Below are 18,903 nucleotides of genomic sequence, written 5' to 3' on the forward strand. Positions count from 1 at the left end.
TTGGACCAATCTGATTCATCCCCTTCCTTCTAGAGTTTTCATAAGAAGTTTTTGCCGTTCATGTGGAACTGAAATATTTAGCATAGACTTTACCAAAATTACTGAAACGCTAAAAACCTCTACTGACACAATTATTCAAAGCATCCTGTGCATAAATACTGCATATACCTATTTTTGAATCAGTAGCTTCTGAACCACAGAACATGTAATAATATGAGGATTTTCTATACATTCATTATTTATGCACACGAGTTGGCAAAAGCCTGATTTGTGTATTTAGCCAAGAATAGGCTGTTTTGGCCTTTCATTCAAATAAAGAAGCACGGCTCCCCACGTGTTTATTTGAAATGCATTCCATTACATAGATGGCTATTTCAAAAATTGTCCTTGGGTAGTGAGCATCACTGAAGCAGGACTTGACACAATCCAGTAATGAAATACTTCATAATATGAGAGCCAAGTTAGCCTAAAATTTAAAGTACTGCCTTGCATATGGATTTTTTCAAAAAAAAAAAAAAATAATAATAAATAAATATATATATATATAAAACTTTTAGTCTTAACTCCTGACATTTACCAGTGCACATTTTCAAATATCTTTCAATAAAGTCAAATGTTCAAATAAATTTTGTTATCAAATTAATATGAGTAATTATTGTTAATCAATAAGAAAAAAACAAACAGTTATTTAAAAATATGAATTAGCAATACCTTTATGTATAATGCTTGAATTTTAGTTTGGTTATCAACAACAACTTTTTACAACTTTTGCTAGAGAGTATTTTTGGTGTAGACTTTCCTTTGTACAGGACTGAGTCTGCCTTATCTGTGATTCATGTGGATTGCTGTAGACTTAGTTATAAAGGCCAAAAATAAAGGTTCCAATTTAGCATTCAGTTGTTAGTTTATTTAAATTCCTTAATCATTAAATTCCCTTACTGGTGCCATGCTTTTTTATTTATATTCCTCATTTAAATTAAAATAAATTTTCTGTTTATATGCTAGGATGGCCAAATAGAAATATCTTTATAAACAGAAATATGGTTCTGTCAAAAAAAAAAAAAAAAAAAAAAAATCAAGGAACAGGAATTAAAAAACTGCCTATGCCAGGATTCGACTGTGTAAACCCAAAGTAATGAAAGACACATGAAACTTTTATTCATTACACTACCAGTTCAACTGTTACCACTGTACTATGATTTTTTAGTGTTTCTCACCAACCATTGAAGTAAAAACGAAAGACGAAAAACCAAATTCTTAAAATTTTAATATTTACAATAAATTTATTTACAAACAAAACACCATATTACTGATGATAGAATTTTAAAATAAGAGAACTGTGATATACAGTAAACATACAAGATGATAATACAAATACCGAATTTAAAATACAATAAAATATACTAGGTTAAAAGCGCTAAAATACTAACTGAAGCTTTCAAAGGCTTCTGCCTTCTTTCTCAACAGTGTACTTCTATTCTGCGGTGCATCATTAAATACCAGCAGGTTCGCGGTGCGTCTCACGTAAACGTATACTGTTCCCGTCGGAACCGGAAGTGGCTCGGGAGCGTTTCAGGCAAAAACGTTCATCCCCTCCAAGGATTACCGCCTCAAAGAGGGGATGAATGCGTATGCCCTATCTCTATTTATATTATTCTCAATAGAACTAATTCGTAAGCTCTCGAGCCACTTGCGGTCCCAAAATCTATGCGCCCGACCAGCGATGACAGCTTCGTCTGGTGAGATTTGATGTTGCTTCTCCCAGAAATGTTCAGCTACGGCGGATTTACCATAGTCTGCACTTCTTATCGCATTTGTGTGCTCCCCCAGACGATCTTTGAGACGCCGTTTTGTTTCTCCCACATAACTCCCCACGGCGTCTCACAAAACAAAATGGCGTCTCAAAGATCGTCTGGGGGAGCACACAAATGCGATAAGAAATGTGGACTATGGTAAATCCGCCGTAGCTGAACATTTCTGGGAGAAGCAACATCAAATCTCCCCAGACGAAGCTGTCATCACTGATCGGGCGCATAGATTTTGGGACCGCAAGTGGCTCGAGAGCTTACAAATTAGTTCTATTGAGAATAATATAAATAGAGATAGGGGCACATGCATTCATCCCCTATCCTGGAGAGCCCTCGGTAATCCTTGGAGGGGATGAACGTTTTTGCCTGAAACGCGAACCTGCCTTTGAAAGCTTCAGTTAGTATTTTAGCGCTTTTAACCTAGTATATTTTATTGTATTTTAAATTCGGTATTTGTATTATCATCTTGTATGTTTACTGTATATCACATTTCTCTTATTTTAAAATTGCTATCATCAGTAATATGGTATTTTGTTTTGTTTGTAAATAAATTTATTGTAAATATTAAAATTTTAAGAATTTGGTTTTTTCGTCTTTTGTTTTTACTTCAATGGTTGGTGAGAAACACTAAAAAACCATAGTATGAATATACCCAACCCCAGAGGCCTATTTGAAGAATTGTCACTACTGTGTTTATAATATCTTGATTTACAATGTCAACCATTTGTGCAACGTATAAATTACTTAATTCCGTGTTTAAAAATTAACTCATTAAATTCTGGCTAACATTATAAACTTGGTGCCTCATTGCGACTTTTTGGATGATATGATGCATCGCTGTAGATGCAAAACTTGAGGCCAATATTGTGAACAAACATATACACCGATGAGCCAAAACATTATGACCAGTGAGTCGGTATGGAAATCGAAGTGACTGCAAGTGAACTACGGCGTGTGCGGGGACATGGTATAAAAAAACACCTGATACTGAGTTCCATTAATCAGTGTTACTCTTGTTCTTCAGATGGGAAAGACAGCAGACTTAAGTGAGTATGAAAAAGGCCAAATTGTAATGGTCAGAGCATATCCGAAATGGCACGGCTGGTGGAATGCCCACAGTCAGCTGTGGTTAGTACCTACCGAAAGTGGCCGAGGAGGGGGAACCCACGAACTGCCAGCGAGGTGTTGGACGACCACAGTATATCGATGCTCGAGGGCTCTCCAGGATAGTACGTGGCAACAGAAGGGCAACTGTGGTGCAACTCGCTGGTAATTGGAATGATGGTGATGGGAGTAATGTGTCACAACACATAGTACATCGAACCCTGCTGAAAATGGGCTGCATTGCTGCAGGTCATTCTGAGTGCCCATGCTAACCACGGTTCACTGGCGACAGCACCTACAATGGGCACATGAGCATTGAAATTGGACCTTGAGTGATTGGAAGGTCGTCTGGTCTGATGAATCACGTTTCCTGTTGCATCATGTGGACGGCCAGGTACGCGTGAGTCATTTACCTGGGGAAGTGATGGTGCCTGGATGCACTGTGGGATGAAAACAAACTGGTGGGGGTGGTGTCATGCTTTGAGATGTTCTGCTGGGATACCCTGAGTCCAGTCATACATGTGCTTAGCACTCTGTCTACCACCTACCTAAATATCATTGCTGACCAGATACACCCTTTCATGGCAACGGTCTTCCCCTCTGGCGGTGCCATCTTTCAGCAGGATAATGTGCCATGCCACACTGCCCGGATTGTTTGCGGAACATGAGGAAGACTTCCAGGTACTGCCCTGGCCTCCAAATTCCCTAGACATCAATCCCATCGAGCATCTGTAGTTTGTGTTGGAACAGCAACTCTGATCTGATGCATCTCACAGGAGTTAAAGGATCTGCTGGTTAAGTGTTGGTACCAGATACCACAAGACACATTTAGAAATCTTGTAGCGTCCACGCTTTGCCGGGTACAAGATGTTTTGGCTGCATGTGGAGGACCAACATCATATTAGGTAGGTGGTCATAATGTTTAGGCTCATCGGTGTAATTGGGTATCAGAGTGTGTCATGTATTTGAGCTTTGCATTCCAATTCCTTTTTTGGTATCTCATCACTGGTCTATTAGGTCCTACACTGCTGATGAAGGAACAAATAAAATTTACAAGTGATACTGGTTCACTTTATAACAAGCTTAATTTGCTCTCAGCTGCATTTTCAGATGAGGCTTTTGGAAACTCGTGTACCTTAATGTTTCATACTCTGAAGCCTATGTTCCAAATTTACTCCACTATTTATTAGAGCTGAATGTGTCTTAATTTATTTATTCTGATTTGCCATCAAGGAAACATGAACATGATTTTTCAAGAACTTCAATAATATATTCTTATCAATAACATTGAAATGTACAAATATTTGATTTCCTTACCTTTTTGTAACATGGCTGCTTTACTAACTTTAGCATTAGGATTTTGGCTTAACGAGGGCAATAAATTTCTTAAAGATTCAAAACCATTCTGTTAAATAGACATTTTATCACTCATAAATTTGATCTATTAGTAAAAATATCACACACAATAAAAATGTGAATATGTATAAATAGTTTAAAAGTACAAAGGGTACTAGGAAAGTTTTGCAATATGACGCAACAATGAATCACAGGAAGCTGCTTGTTGCTGCATGTTGAGACATGTTCTTACATGCATAGTAGCTGCTGCGCCAAGTCGATGGGCTCAGTTATTCATTAGTAGTGAGAGTGTAAAGTGCTTGCGATGGCATCGTGGTCACGAAATGAGATGAGGACAGTTTTGCGGTATAATTTCATGCGTGGTTTAACCATAGACCAGTGCTTAGAAGAAATGACTCTTGCACTAGATGATGATTGTCCACATCGTACAACGATATTCAGGTGGTATAGAGAATTCCAAAGGGGAAATTTCACTCTGGAGGATTCTGAGAGGCCGGGAAGGCCACAAACGTCAGTTACGGAGGAAAACGTTACTGCTGTGAGGAAAATGCTTGACGAAAACAGGCGAGTGAACTACCAACAGATAGAGGATACTTTGGGCCTAAATGCACCAGCAATTCGTTCGATTCTGCAAGATCATTTGCATGTGAAGAAACTTTGTTCTCTCTGGGTGCCGCATCAACTGACTGAAGAGCAGATGACACGACGTGTGACTTGGTGCCGGGAGATGTTAAAAAAGTTTGATAAGGGACAATCTCGGTATGTGAACAACATTGTGACAGGTGACGAGACTTGGCTGTACTATTACGATCTGCCGACCAAGGCTCAAAACAAAGTTTGGGTCTTTGATGATGACGACACACCCATAATTGTCAGAAAATCCCGATCTGTAAAGAAGAAAATGATAGCTGTATTTTTCAAATCAAGTGGAATTGTGGAACGTGTCGTTTTGGACACGCAGAAGACAGTCACAGCTAAGTGGTATACTGAACAATGCCTGCCTAAAGTCATTGGATCTATGAAGAACCTGTGACCAAAGTCAAGAATGGACACCTGGTACCTCCATCACGATACTGCTCCAGCTCACCGCGCCAAAGCCTGCACCGAATATTTGACCACGACAGGACTGAAACGTCTCAAGCACCCTCCCTACGGTCCAGACCTTGCTCCCTGCGACTTTGCACTGTTCCCGCATGTGAAAATGAAGCTAAAAGGGAGGCGGTTTTCCAGTGATGAGGACCTTCTACGGGCTTGGGACAACGAGTGTGCTTTACTCCCTAGTGAAACTTGGCAGAACTGGTTTAAAGATTGGTTTCGGAGGATGGAGAGGTGTATTGAATGTAGAGGAAATTACTTTGAAAAAATTAAATAAACAAAGCTGTATTGCAAAACTTTCCTAGTACCCTTTGTATACTCCAATATATAACTGTACTCACATTTATAAAATTATATGTTAAATCTTCACATCAATAAATGAGTAGGGCAGTTATAAATATGAGTTAAAGCGCCATTTTAAAACGTTATATTTAAAGTTACTTAAAATTTATACTTCAAACTATTTTAAAGATTTAGGAATGAATTGTAAAAATTCTTATTCCATCTTTATTAAAAATATAAGTTTAATTTATATATTAGAAAGGTGTAGGATTAGTATATTTCATTCATCTCACATTATCTGTTGAACAAACATTAACTATATTTTATACCATCAGTAATATGTATCCAGAAGTCAATATATATTGCAATCATAATCATGTTGAAAGCATTCACCCTTAAAATAGTTTGGTATATTGCATGATATTAAAAGTACAGAAGAATAAAAACATCTTCATGCTAAACCTGTATACACACAAATGATTTTTAATTTTCAAAATAACCAAAGGCAAGTACCTAATTCCTGAAGTTGATATATACAATAAAAGTAGGCAAAAACTCTGGTTGATATATTTCACCCAGATCTGGTTGATCTTTATACTAAATTTCTTCAAAATCCACTAAGCAAAGTTTGCTTGTTATATGTGTGCAGCCAGATAAGGAGAAATTAGATGAGACTGCACTGCAGATGGTTATCACAAAATGGATAACTAATGTTTCTAATCAAAACACGGTACAGTATTGTTATGCATACAATATACCAAGTGTGAAACCAATTCTGGAAAATTGTATCTCAAAAGGAGATCTTTTCCAGTAATGATACTGGAATGCTTCACAAGTTACAAGTATGTAGCATGCATGCATGCACACACACTAGCCTTGAACCAGCCAAGGTGATAAAAAAAAATGTACAGAAAGGCAACTTGTAATTGGATAGCAACTTCCAAAAACCTCCTGTTTTAAAGGAGTGCAAAAACTTTCATTAGACTAAACTCTTCAGGGACTAGACTAAACTCTTCAGGGACTAAAACAGTTTAAGAGAAATGGATTTCCAAAGCAGAGGCATTATTGTATTGGTAGTTAAGTGTGCTTCAAAAATCTATTTTTGTTCACTAATATAATATTAATATTTACTCAGTAGTGGATTTCTTATAAAGCAAAAAGAAAAAGAAGCAATTGCTTTGGGCAGCATTCTTGGGGATGCAGTGCTGCCTGAAGATTTGTTTTTCTCTTTACTTATTGTACATTTTACAGTAATGTAAATAATATTTTTACCTTTTATCAATACTCAAGATGCGTGACAGAAAAATGAGTGCTGTAATGAATACAGAAAATTGGCAACACAAAAAAGAAAGAAAATTGCCAATGGCTATTGAAAATGATTACACATAAAGAATTTAAATTTTATTGATACCATTGAAAAGTTTGTGGAAGTTAAAATAAGATGCAAAAATTTTTTCTTGGATGCTTTAATCTTTTATATTAAACACAAATACTTATTATTTTACTGGTTCTATATTTTATAAGAACTTTATAAGTAATAAGGTTCTTATAAAATAATAGAACCTTATTACTTATAAAATAATAAGGTTCTATTATTTTATAAGTTGTAAGTAAACGATGTTAATTTTTGTTATTGTTTTCTTATTGTTAATAAAAGATTCCATAATTTTTTTTTTTTTTTAAACAGGGCAGATAAAATTCATAAATCTGTTTCTACATGTACTCTAGCCTTTTAAATGCCTTGAACTATCAAATGAGAAGCAAATAGTACACTAGTAACTCTGTGACAGAAAAAAAAAAAAAAAAAAAAGACACTAGACTCACAATGGCGGGTGAATTGCAAGGTGGAATGGCCAGCTAAATGCACAATTTATGCTTTGCAAATATTATTATTAGCCATATGGTGCAAGAAAGTCTGTGGCTTATGCTGCACCAGCCAAAAAAAAATGAGTTACCCTGAGAAGAGTGGGGGCGAGAGGGAATCACCAAGAAAGAGAAGAATGATGATATCCAGCTAAGGACCTTGGGTGTGCCAAGCTCATACTCACCAGATGTGAGCCCCTGGTATTTCAAAGGAAAATAAGTTTTTAATATTATTATTACAAATCGTTTGTTATTGCTCAGTTTGACTTATGTAAGCGGTTACAACAGTTTGGAGGACCTAATGTAATCATGGGTTTTCTTTGTAAACTTTATTTTTTGTTGCTCCCCACATATAAAAATCAGGTGGATTCAAGTCTGGTGAATGAGGGGGACTACACATTTTTTGAGATTATTTGATCTGCAAAAATTTTGTGTAGGAGTGTCATGATTGTGTAGCAGTACGGGTAGTGGCAGAATCTTGCTGAAACCACCCATCCTTGATTTAATCCTTTCAGTTTGCTGATGAATTGGTAGAAAATATTGGAACAGTAACAATCAGAGGTTGTTTCATTGAAGAAGATAGGGCCAATGATTCCTCTTCTGGAGAGGCGTTGGATGTAGATGGGGTGAATTTTCGATGTCCATAATCAATTCACATACCTTGACAAATGGAACCATACCTCATTAGTGAAGAATATAAGATCCAGAATACCATTGGTATTTTCAGTGATGAACTGTTGAAACTAGTGGCAGTAATGTACTCGCTTTTGGTGATATGCTGCTTTTAATTCTTTGAAAACTGATTTTGGAAAAAGTGTCTTCCTTATTGCTAAATGTGCAGTTGCAAGAGAGATGTTTTACAGTTATGACAACTTCTGCATTGATTTTGAAGGATTTTGCAGGACTAAATCTGGAATATCTAGGAATTTCTCTTATCTCAGTTTTGGTGGCCTTCCACTATGCTTCGCATTGTGAATAGTACCTATCTCACGAAATTGGTGCATTATAATCTAGTAATTTTTGCCCCATAAAAAAAAAAACAACAAAAAATCAATCAGTCTCATGAAATGTGTCTATTAAAAACAAACAAACAAACAAAAAAAAAAAGCTGCTCCAATGATAAAACCATCGTTAATGCACTCCATAAGCGACTGTCTTAGCTATCTCACGGCCAACTGACATCGACACACACCACTGAGAGTGAGTGAGAGTGCATGGGGGTTTCATATCACACCACATGGTGCACAGTGACTTATATCACTCATCATTTTACACATTGCTATCATACAGGTGTATAGTGACTTTCTGAATACTGTATAATTATTTGATTACATATTCTAAGAAGAGCAAAAACAACAAGATCACTTACTCATACATGTTTGAGAGAAACAAACAATAGGTAATAGGAAGTACATGGGGGGGGGGGGATCAATTCAGTAAGGTTGAAACTAGCCCTTCAATTTTTATGATGGCTACTGTAGCACTTTTAGCAGTAAGCATTCCATATACATTCTCTGCTGGAAAAGACTTGCAGAGTAGGCTTCTTTCTGATCATTCACTCCACAGTATAAGTACAGAGTGGAAAGGCCTAAGGAATGACCCTGAATCACCTGTTAATTTTCTTCTTTCTATACCGGTTAAACTTAATGCTGTTGTGAAAGTTGTGGGGGGGGGGAGGAAGAGAGAATAATGGCAGTCTTTCTAGGCACCATCTGCATTTGAATAACTCAATGAACTGTGGTATAGATGGCAGTGTTTAAAAGGCATGGTTAAAACATGTGGGTATGTTTCCATATAACATAAGTCAGTATAATAGAAACAGTTCAAAACTGATAAATTCAAAAAATTCAATTAACAATTATGTTTAAATGCTGTATAAAACACATATGTGGGTTTGTAATTACAATTTGTGAAATGTTACCAGTTTGTGAAGTACGCACATTTTAACTCCACATAAATTATAACTGCAATTATGAGATTGGTTAATAATAAGTAAATGGATTGTTGAGTATTAGCACCCCAGCAGATTAATCTGATCCTCTGTAAAAGTTTACCCTGCATGGGTAGCACAGTGATTATAATCACAATCCCCCCCCCACACACACACACCGGCCAGAAAAGGCCTGGGTTTGAATCGTGTCAATGAGGCAAGGAATTTTATGGATGTTTTTAACTCTGTGGCCGAGTTTGTCTCAGGTGAGCTCCACCTTCCCCAGGAAACTTGGGTTTTTAATCCAACAAAATAGGTAAATTGACCAGAGAACGCATACAATTTATGGACGTAATACATGTGGGCATGTACACCGGTGTTCAAAGAAAGTGCATCACTTAGGAATTTCACATTTCTAACCCTTTATCGCGATGGTATGTTACATTAATGACTAGCACCACAAAAAGAAATATAAACAAAAGATATTTATTAATGGTTAAGACAAAGCTAACTAATATTTGACAGGTGCTCTCAAAATATTCCAAAATGAGCATTTGCAACCTTTATACAACAGTTTTGGAAAACATGACAATTATGGCTGAAATGTTATCAGAAGCCCTCAGTGTGCTTCAGTTTATCATTTTAAATGGAAAACAAAATAAAAAGTCCACCAGGTGCAAACTAATATTTAGTTGAACCGCCTCTGGCCCTGATGACAGCAGCACACCGTTGAGGCATTGACAAGATCAATTTCTAAAGAAAATTAACAGATAGTTTGTGGTTCAAAACACGAATTATGGCTTCCTGAAGTTCATGATGGGTCTTTAGTTTCTTCCTGGCAACTTCCAAGCAGATTTCACAGGATGCCAACAGCTCTCTATAGGATTCAAGTCCGAGTTGTTTCCTGGCCAGCTAAGAGTTGTAATGGACCTTTCTTCCAACCATTCTTTCACCTGTAACAAATGTAAACACATCACTGTCAAACCTCTAATGCAGAAATGAAGCTAAAGTAACTACAGAAGTGCCTACTTACACTTTCTGCCCAATGACAAGGAACAGAGTCATCCTGAAAGATGCAGTTACTTGGCAAGTTGAAATGGTCTCTAATGGTTGGCAGCAATTTGCTTTCCAATATAGCCAGGTATCCATTGGCATTTACGGAACCTTTTATAAACTGCAGGTGACCTACTCCACGATACGAAATGCACCCCCATATCATTTGACTGGTAGGGAATTTCACTGTAGACACCATACAGTCTGGATGGTATTCTTCACCACATCCATGGCAAATCGTTTGTCTCTCATCAGAGCCATGCAGGTTGAATTTCTTCTCATCCGAGAAAATAACTGACTTCCACTGCTCGGGGATCCATTTGACATGCTCCTTACACCAAATCAATCGGGCCTTTTTCATTTTTTGTGCGAGGAGAGGCTTCTTCTTAGGACGATGGGCCACAAGGCCATTTTTGAAGCGAGGTCTTCTGACTTGTTACTGTACTTGCTACCACTCCTGTATGTTCTTCCCATTCTCTTTTCAGTTCAGACAAAGAAGCTTTAAAGTTTTTAAGGCATAAGTGCTTCAAAACGTGGCCCTGTTTTGGCGTAGAGACTCGTTTGCATCCAGTTCCTTTTTTCCTCTCAGCAGAACCAGTATTCTTTTCAAGAAAAAAGAAACCAGCATTCTTGGAAAGAATACTGGTTCTGCTGAGAACCAGTTTCTGAAAGAAATCTACTCACTGTTGACTGATTACAAGACACTCTATAAACAATATGACTGGAAGAACATCCTTCCACACGTAAAGCAACAATAGCACTCTTTCTTCCTGGCGTCAACTGCACCTAACTTGCCATCCTGACACAAGCAAGGAATGACTGCAACTCTTGCAGGGCGTGCTTATAAAGCTGAAAGTAACAGCTGATGCAATATTACGTCATTACATACGTGTGTCAATCTTATCTGATGCAATCTGTAAGAAATATTGCCATATACTTATGTTATTCGGACGACAATTAAAATTTTAAGCGGTGATGCACTTTCTTTGAACACCAGTGTATATTAGTTCTTGGGCGGCTCTAATATGACATCTCTGTACCCTTACCAGTATATACCACCGATCACTTATTCGGATTATTGCTAACATCGAAAGGCACAGGAGCTACATGGCACAACCTTTGTGATTTATTTCACCTTTATGTGATTTATTTAATCACATAAAGGTTATAAAATCACATTTATGTGATAATGACGTCCTTATCTCTACTAGCAAATGTTCGATAAATCATCGATAGAACACCATGCAACATTGCAACCTGTCCACAATTCTCGGACAACTTCATGTCTGACCGTATCGTAACTCCCAAGTCCAATTCCTCCACTACTGACTTCAGTTCAACTCCACGAAGTGTATAAGTTATTTTGGGATTGCTATTTCCCAGGTGTAAGACCTTGCATTTTGCTGAATTAAAGCATATAGCTGCCACTTTTCTCACCATCCTGGAAGTCTATCTAGGTCACTCTGAAGAAGCTCTGCTTGGCAGCGATCATTAACTACTCTACATCTTTACATCATCTGCAAGTTTAGACATCACATCCTATATCCCTTCATAGATGTCATTTAAGATAATCAAAAACAACAGTGGTCCCAATACTGATCCTTGAGGAACCCCACTTCTTACATTAACCCAATCTAAGGAATAATCATTTATCACAACCCCCTGCCTGGTGCCCTCAAGCCATCATGCTATACACCTAAGGATTTTCCCTATGATTCCAGCCGGCTCCAACTTATAAAGTAACCGCTCATGTGGGACTGAGTCAAATGCTTTGCTGATATCTAAATAAACAATGTCAAAATTATTCTCTAAATCCAGCTCACGAGTGACCTGTTAAAAATGGCTAACCAGATTTGTTAAACATTATTTTCCCTTTACAAAACCATGCTGTGTCCTACAGAATTCCATTTCTATCTAAATGAGCCTGAATTCCACTCTTGATCATTGCCTCCATGATTTTCCATACTACTGAAGTTAGACTGGCTGGTCGGTAATTTCCCGTTACACTCCTAGAATCGCCTTTATGTTCCAATTTACACCAATCCAAAGGGAATCTCTCCTGAGTCTAGTGATGCTCTCATAACTAGCCTTAAGGGTTCAATGCACTCACTTGCCGCCTCCTTTAAGATTATAGGGTATATGCCATCAACCACAGGAGCCTTACTCGCATGTGGGCGCAAAAGTTTTCTCATTAAATCAATATGTGAATTTAAACATCATTAATTACATTTTTTTCAACTTCACTCCCATAATTTCTCATTGGCATGAAGGGTTTTTCTTCTGTAAATATCGATGCAAAGTAACTGTTGAGTTCATCTGCAACATCAGTTGGGGTATCTAATACTATCCCATGCAATTATATGCATCCGATTTGATTTGTCCTCTTTGCATTTATATATGTGAAGAATTCCTTAACTGCACTCTTTGATCTCTTTATTCCTTATTCCCACTCTTTGTTCTCTCCCAGACTCAGTAAAGATACTATAGTGAAAATTATACTTTGCTGAATAAAACATCTTTCTCCTTGAGAAAATGATGAACATAATTCAACCATGGAAGACCAAAATGGAACAGAACATCAGTGTTCCGCAAATTCTTTCCAAAATAAGAAATTGCCTGACTCCAAAGAGATTTTAAAAGATGAACTTGAGTCGGAAATTAATGAAATACTTTTAACTATTTTTGCTAAAAAAGTTCAGAGCCTAGAAAATATGGACCGAGGTCGTCTACAATTATCTCAGTACAATAGTACCAGAATCCGAAAGGGCGTTTTCTGCCGCTAATCAAATATGTACCAAAATTAGATCCACTGGCTGAATCACATTCAGCCACTGGCTTGATCCTGTCTTGCCTCCACTTTCCATACTGCTCTCTACCTCAACAAATCATTCAAGCAATATCCTTGTGATATTTTCACAATGATGGCTATCTTGAAATTGATAGTGATGCACAGATGCATGAAACAGGCTACTTTTATCTGGTTACCTGATTTTCAGGTTATAAATTTATTTCAATCTATTTTTATCTATATTTAAAAATGTATTCATCATTGTGTTTTCCTTAGCCAGTATATATAAATCTATTTTGTTCTTTCAACTTTGCAGAGGTACCTGCAAAGTTGAAACTTGAACAAGCAGTGTCCAACAACTTCTTGGCATTCCTGAAATTGGGCTGCCTAGATATAACTGGCCTGACAAAGCCAAGTGGTTAGCATGAAAGTGCAGTAGCACATGCATTTGAATTGAGTTGACGATGGTTGAAGCTCACATGACTGTTAAATATTGTTAATAACTGCATTTTTTTGTCAAAATGATTAGTCACAAACTCCTCCGACCTACATAAACTGATATTTAATGAAGTCAAGTGGTAGCTAGGCTTCCAATAATTCTTTTTTGATCTAAGGCTTCTGTATTGACGCACACTAATTCTCTCACTTTTTTTCCCCTGCACTATAGTAATTCTCTAAGGGATTTAAATCTGGAATACTTCACAGTAGCAATCAGATTCCATTTTACCTTCTCTGTTTATCTAAAAATACAAATTTAGAGTAGTTTTTTAAAAAAAAATTTCAATTTGAACTTTTAGTAGTGGAAAATAATGCAAGAAAGCAAACTTATGGAACATCAGCAAAAAAAAAAAAAAAAAAAACCCCTCATACACCACCTGTCCATCCCCTCCAATAATGTCTAGTTCTTCCTTGAATTTATTCAAACTACTCACTTTCACAACAAATGGAAGTTTGCTTCTAACAATCAACCACCTGATGGCCAAAGGAAATCTTCCACACATCTATCCTGAAATCATTCTTCCTCAGTTTTAATTTATGTCCCATGTGTATAGTCTCTGAAAGAGGAAGAATGCCATCAACATTAAGCTTACTCAGGCCATCCAACACCTTAAATACCTCATTCAGATCTTGCAAGTGTCTAGTCTCCAGATGCTGCAATTTGCAGAACTGAAGCATTTCTTAGGAAGAGCACACTTTTGTTCCCTTCACCAATCTCACTGTTCCTTCTCTGCACACATTCCATCAGATCTACATCCTTCCTAAAATAAGGCCTCTAGACCTGTATACAGTACTCAAGATATGGCTTAATCATAGCCTTGTACAAAGGGATAATCACCTCCATATCCTGGCTAGCAAAGTTCCTGTATATCACTGATAAAACCCCATGAGCTCTCCTGGCAACCTGTCTACACAATTACTCCCAGGTCTTTTTCATTTCCACTATGCTGAGTGTAGTACCACACAGTTTGTATGTTAATCTGGGATTACTACTACCCATATGCAGTACCTTGCATTTGGCAAGGTACTGCAACTGCCATTTCTCAGCCCATCGGCCTAATTGTTCTAGATCTTGTTGGAACAGCTTACCTTTATTATTGTCGTTAACCATCCTTCCAACCTTTGCACAATCTGCAAACTTAGACATTAAACCTGATATACCTTCATTAATAAATACTGAAAAACAATGGGCTCAGCAGTGAACCCTGGGGGGGGGGGCTGCATTAATAACAGTCCACAAAGAGCAGTGCCCATTGATAACCACTTTCTGTCTTCTCCCACTCAACCATCCCTTTATCCATAGTAGTAAACTTGCCCGTAATTCCACATTGCTCTAGTTCAGTGTTTCCCAACGTGGGTCCCACGCCCCACATGGGGGCAATTTGATTGTTCAGGGGGGCAATTCAAAAATTGCTCGTCTAGAGTTTAAAACAACCGCCTACTATGATTTAACTTGTACAAAAGAAGAATTGTTGGTATCTCAATTTTAAATAAGCATTCGTTAAATGTTGTACTTTCTATAGAGCTGCACTTGAAAGTTTGGAGTAATATCAACTACAGTTTGCTCGTAGAGTATTGCTTACTATGCCTAGTGAAGGAATAGTACATACTGTATTGGACGATTGCTTATGGCATATGCAATGTGCAAGCAAAGTGGTTGTCTACTGTAGCCTACCGCAAACTCAGCATGTTATATGAAATAGGTAATTCCTTTCATACAAACGCTCGTTTGGGCATCGTGACTGTACATTTGGATAGGTTTGACGATCTCAGATTAAAATAAAAATTACTTTGTCCACGCACAGAATTATTATTAATGAAGAACCGTGATATACAATGGTATGTATTTGTCATATATGTATTTCTGTGGTCTCAGTAAATAAGCAAATAAGTCCAAAAACTCGAATTTGCAGGAGAGGAAAAATAAACTTCACACTCTCATATAAACACGCATATATTCGAATATACAAATATTTATTACTCACGCTAAAACTACAATAACGAAGATAGCTGCGTGTCACATAATAGTAAATAATAAATACTTTATTATAGTGCACTTATCTCATTTTTGACAAATTAGACTTATCTGCTTGTTCACAGAGACCACAGATTTAATAGCCAGAATTCAGTAATTCGTGTGATTTATTCATTCAAAAAGCGTACTAATAATTAATTTTGATATATTAAAATAAAATTAAATTAACTTTAATGCATAGTTTATTTTTAGTTTTTGATTTATCTTATATTTATTTCTTTCAGTTGCGCAGTAAAATGAGTAGTGCAAGTAAAAAAAAAGTTCGTCAGTATTCAGAGGAATACTTAAAATTTGGTTTCATACCCGCTATCCACGATCAAAGGTCACCTTTTTGTCTTTTATGCCAACAATGCTTGACCAACGAATCAATGAAGCGAGGTCGTCTTGAGGCGCATTTGAAGGCGAAACATAATGCTCATGTAAATTCAGATTTAGATTACTTTCAAACTTTAAAGAAGAATTTTGAAAAAAGAGCAACATTAAAGTCTCTGTTTATTGCTCATACTGCAACTGTCAATCGTACTCTTGAGGCTAGTTATGAAATTTCTTTACTCATTGCTAAATCTGGGAAAAATCATACTATAGGAGAGAATTTAATCAAACCATCAATATCAGCATTTCTTAAAACAGTTCTGGAAAAAGATGACAAAGACGTGAAAGCTATGCCACTCAATAACAATACTGTTAGCAGAAGAATAGATGAAATGAGTGAAGATATTGAAATACAACTTGTTGGAAAGCTGAAAACAAGAAAATTCTCAGTGCAAATGGATGAATCAACTTTGAGAGACAGTGAAGCCGTACTGATAACTTATGTGAGATATATTGATAAAGGTAATTTTGCTGAAGAAATGTTATTCTGTAAATCATTAGAGAGCACCACTACCTCCAAAGATATATATAATAAGCTAAAAAATTACTTAGATGACAATAATATACCAATGAAAAATATAACATCTTGCGCTTCAGATGGTGCTCCTAATATGATGGGCAAGAAAAATGGCTGCTTAAAATTGATGAAAGATGAGAATCCAGAAATGCTTCTTGTGCATTGTGTTATTCATAGGGAAAACTTGGTAGCTAAAAATATTTCGCCTGTTCTTCATGAAGTACTAAAATCAGTTATAAAATGTGTCAATGCTATTAAAGCTAATGCCAAATGTGAGCGTCTCTTCAAGCTTTTTTGTGAAGAACAAAATGGAGACCATGTGAGACTTTTACTTCACACTGAAGTAAGGTGGCTCTCGAAAGGGAACTGCTTGAAAAGATTCATGGAACTATTTGATACTATTAGTGACTTTTTAAGTGACAAACCTGAAATGAAGCATCTGTTAACGGTCGATGGTAAAGCATTTGTGAGTTATTTAGCCGATATCTTTGAAAAACTAAATATATTAAATAAACAACTTCAAGGAACAAATAAAACTCTCGTCGATGCAAAAGCGAAGATATTTGGTTTCATTACATTTATTGAATTATGTCAAAAATATATTTGTAACAAAAATTTTGAACAGTTTCGTTGGCTGCAAAAATGTGAAGTGACTGATACCGCTGTACTTGTTATTGTCGATCATCTGAAAATTCTGTCCGCTGATTTAAAAGAAAGGTTTTCTGATTTAAAACAAATTGATTTTCCAACCTGGATGATGCAACCAATGTTAGTGGATTTGTCTGATGTATCAATGCAGTACCAAGAAGAACTCTCAGAAATGCAAAATGATGAGTCAGTTAAAACTTTATTCAATATAAAAGGAGCGATGGCATGGCTTTGTGATGAAACAGAAATTAAATACCCAAATTCAACCAACTTTGCAAGAGAGCTATTGTTACCGTTTCCATCTTCATATTTAGCTGAATGTGGATTTAGTGCCATAAATGATTTGTTCCTAAAGAAAAGAAATCGACTGGATATCACAAAACGGGGAGACTTGAGACTGAAGCTGACTAAATTGGAGCCCAATATAAAATCTCTCTGCGGCAAGCATCAAGCACAAGGGTCTCACTAAATTTAGTGCACTCATCTAGAAGTGACTTCACATGGAATGTTGAAATTATTAAACAATTAAATAATAATTACTAAAAATTAAAATATTATAAAAAAATCTTTCATATAAATTATTTTGTACTTGAATTTTAGTTGTCCATTATATGTTTTGAAAATTTACTTACTGTTTTTTTCTTAATAATTTCCTAATGATTTCTTCCTAAAACCTAAGTTTTGTGTCCTGAACAAGTTGTAATTAGGCTTCATTTAGGGAATAATTCAATTTTTGAATATAAAAAATATGTATATCGGTGTGTCCCAACGTTACATAGGGGGCATCAGAATTTTAGAAAGACTTAGGTGGGGCATGGTAAAAAAAAGGTTGGGAAACACTGCTCTAGTTTGTATAGAAAACTAAACTCTGTGCATTATCAAGTGAGTCAGTGAATTTCTCTGAAGATGCCAATGTAGAAATGTTTTATAAGCAACACATGTTTAATAAAAAAAAAAAAAAAAAAAAAAAAAAAAGTGAGGAACCTGTTACAATTGCAGATGATAAAATTATCATCTGCATCATGATAAAATTTCATGTGCAAGAGTATCACACATTTAGCACAAATTAATTTTTATTTTTATAAAAATAAAAATTTATTCGTTGTACTCCTTGTAAAATAATCAAGTAGGAATTGTACTAATACTGATTTTATAATAAATTTTGCTTACCAGCTTTGCTCTGTGGTAAGGGACTGAAACATCCTACCTCTTATGGAGTGGGGATGCATTTCCTGGGACGGAAGAGGAAGATTACACTTCGCGGAGGACATTATGAATGATCAAGAATACAAAGGACTTTTTTTTTTTTTTTTTTTTGCAGAATAAGTCATTGGTGAAAAGGAGAAATAATTATGCAGGAGCTGAAAATTGCTTCTACCAAGATCTTTGATTTAATTTGCTATGCAAATTTTTTGGTAAGGAAGAATGGCAATGTAGAAAGGCATTTTACCACAGTTCACAATAGGTATAAATACGAGTATTCCTTCAACATAATTTAAGAAAGGAGCTGACAACAACTTTGACTACTTGTAGTAATTATTTATTAAGAAACAA

At 36.3% G+C, this 18,903-nt stretch overlaps 1 protein-coding gene across 2 annotated transcripts in view; it reads right to left on the reverse strand.

Moving 5' to 3' along the window:
• Positions 1–18,903, reverse strand: part of Mondo (MLX interacting protein mondo) — a 289,601-nt gene that overhangs the window by 53,472 nt on the left and 217,226 nt on the right. For both annotated transcript variants that reach the window (XM_090376144.1, XM_090376138.1), the window contains exon 14: positions 4,230–4,317. In XM_090376144.1, coding sequence (XP_090232270.1) covers positions 4,230–4,317 — 88 coding nt within the window. The remainder of the gene's footprint in view (positions 1–4,229; positions 4,318–18,903) is intronic.

This window comes from Mastigoproctus giganteus, chromosome 1 (genome assembly GCF_048544385.1).
Source record: "Mastigoproctus giganteus isolate SK-2022 chromosome 1, ASM4854438v1, whole genome shotgun sequence".
Lineage (NCBI taxonomy): Eukaryota > Metazoa > Arthropoda > Arachnida > Uropygi > Thelyphonidae > Mastigoproctus > Mastigoproctus giganteus.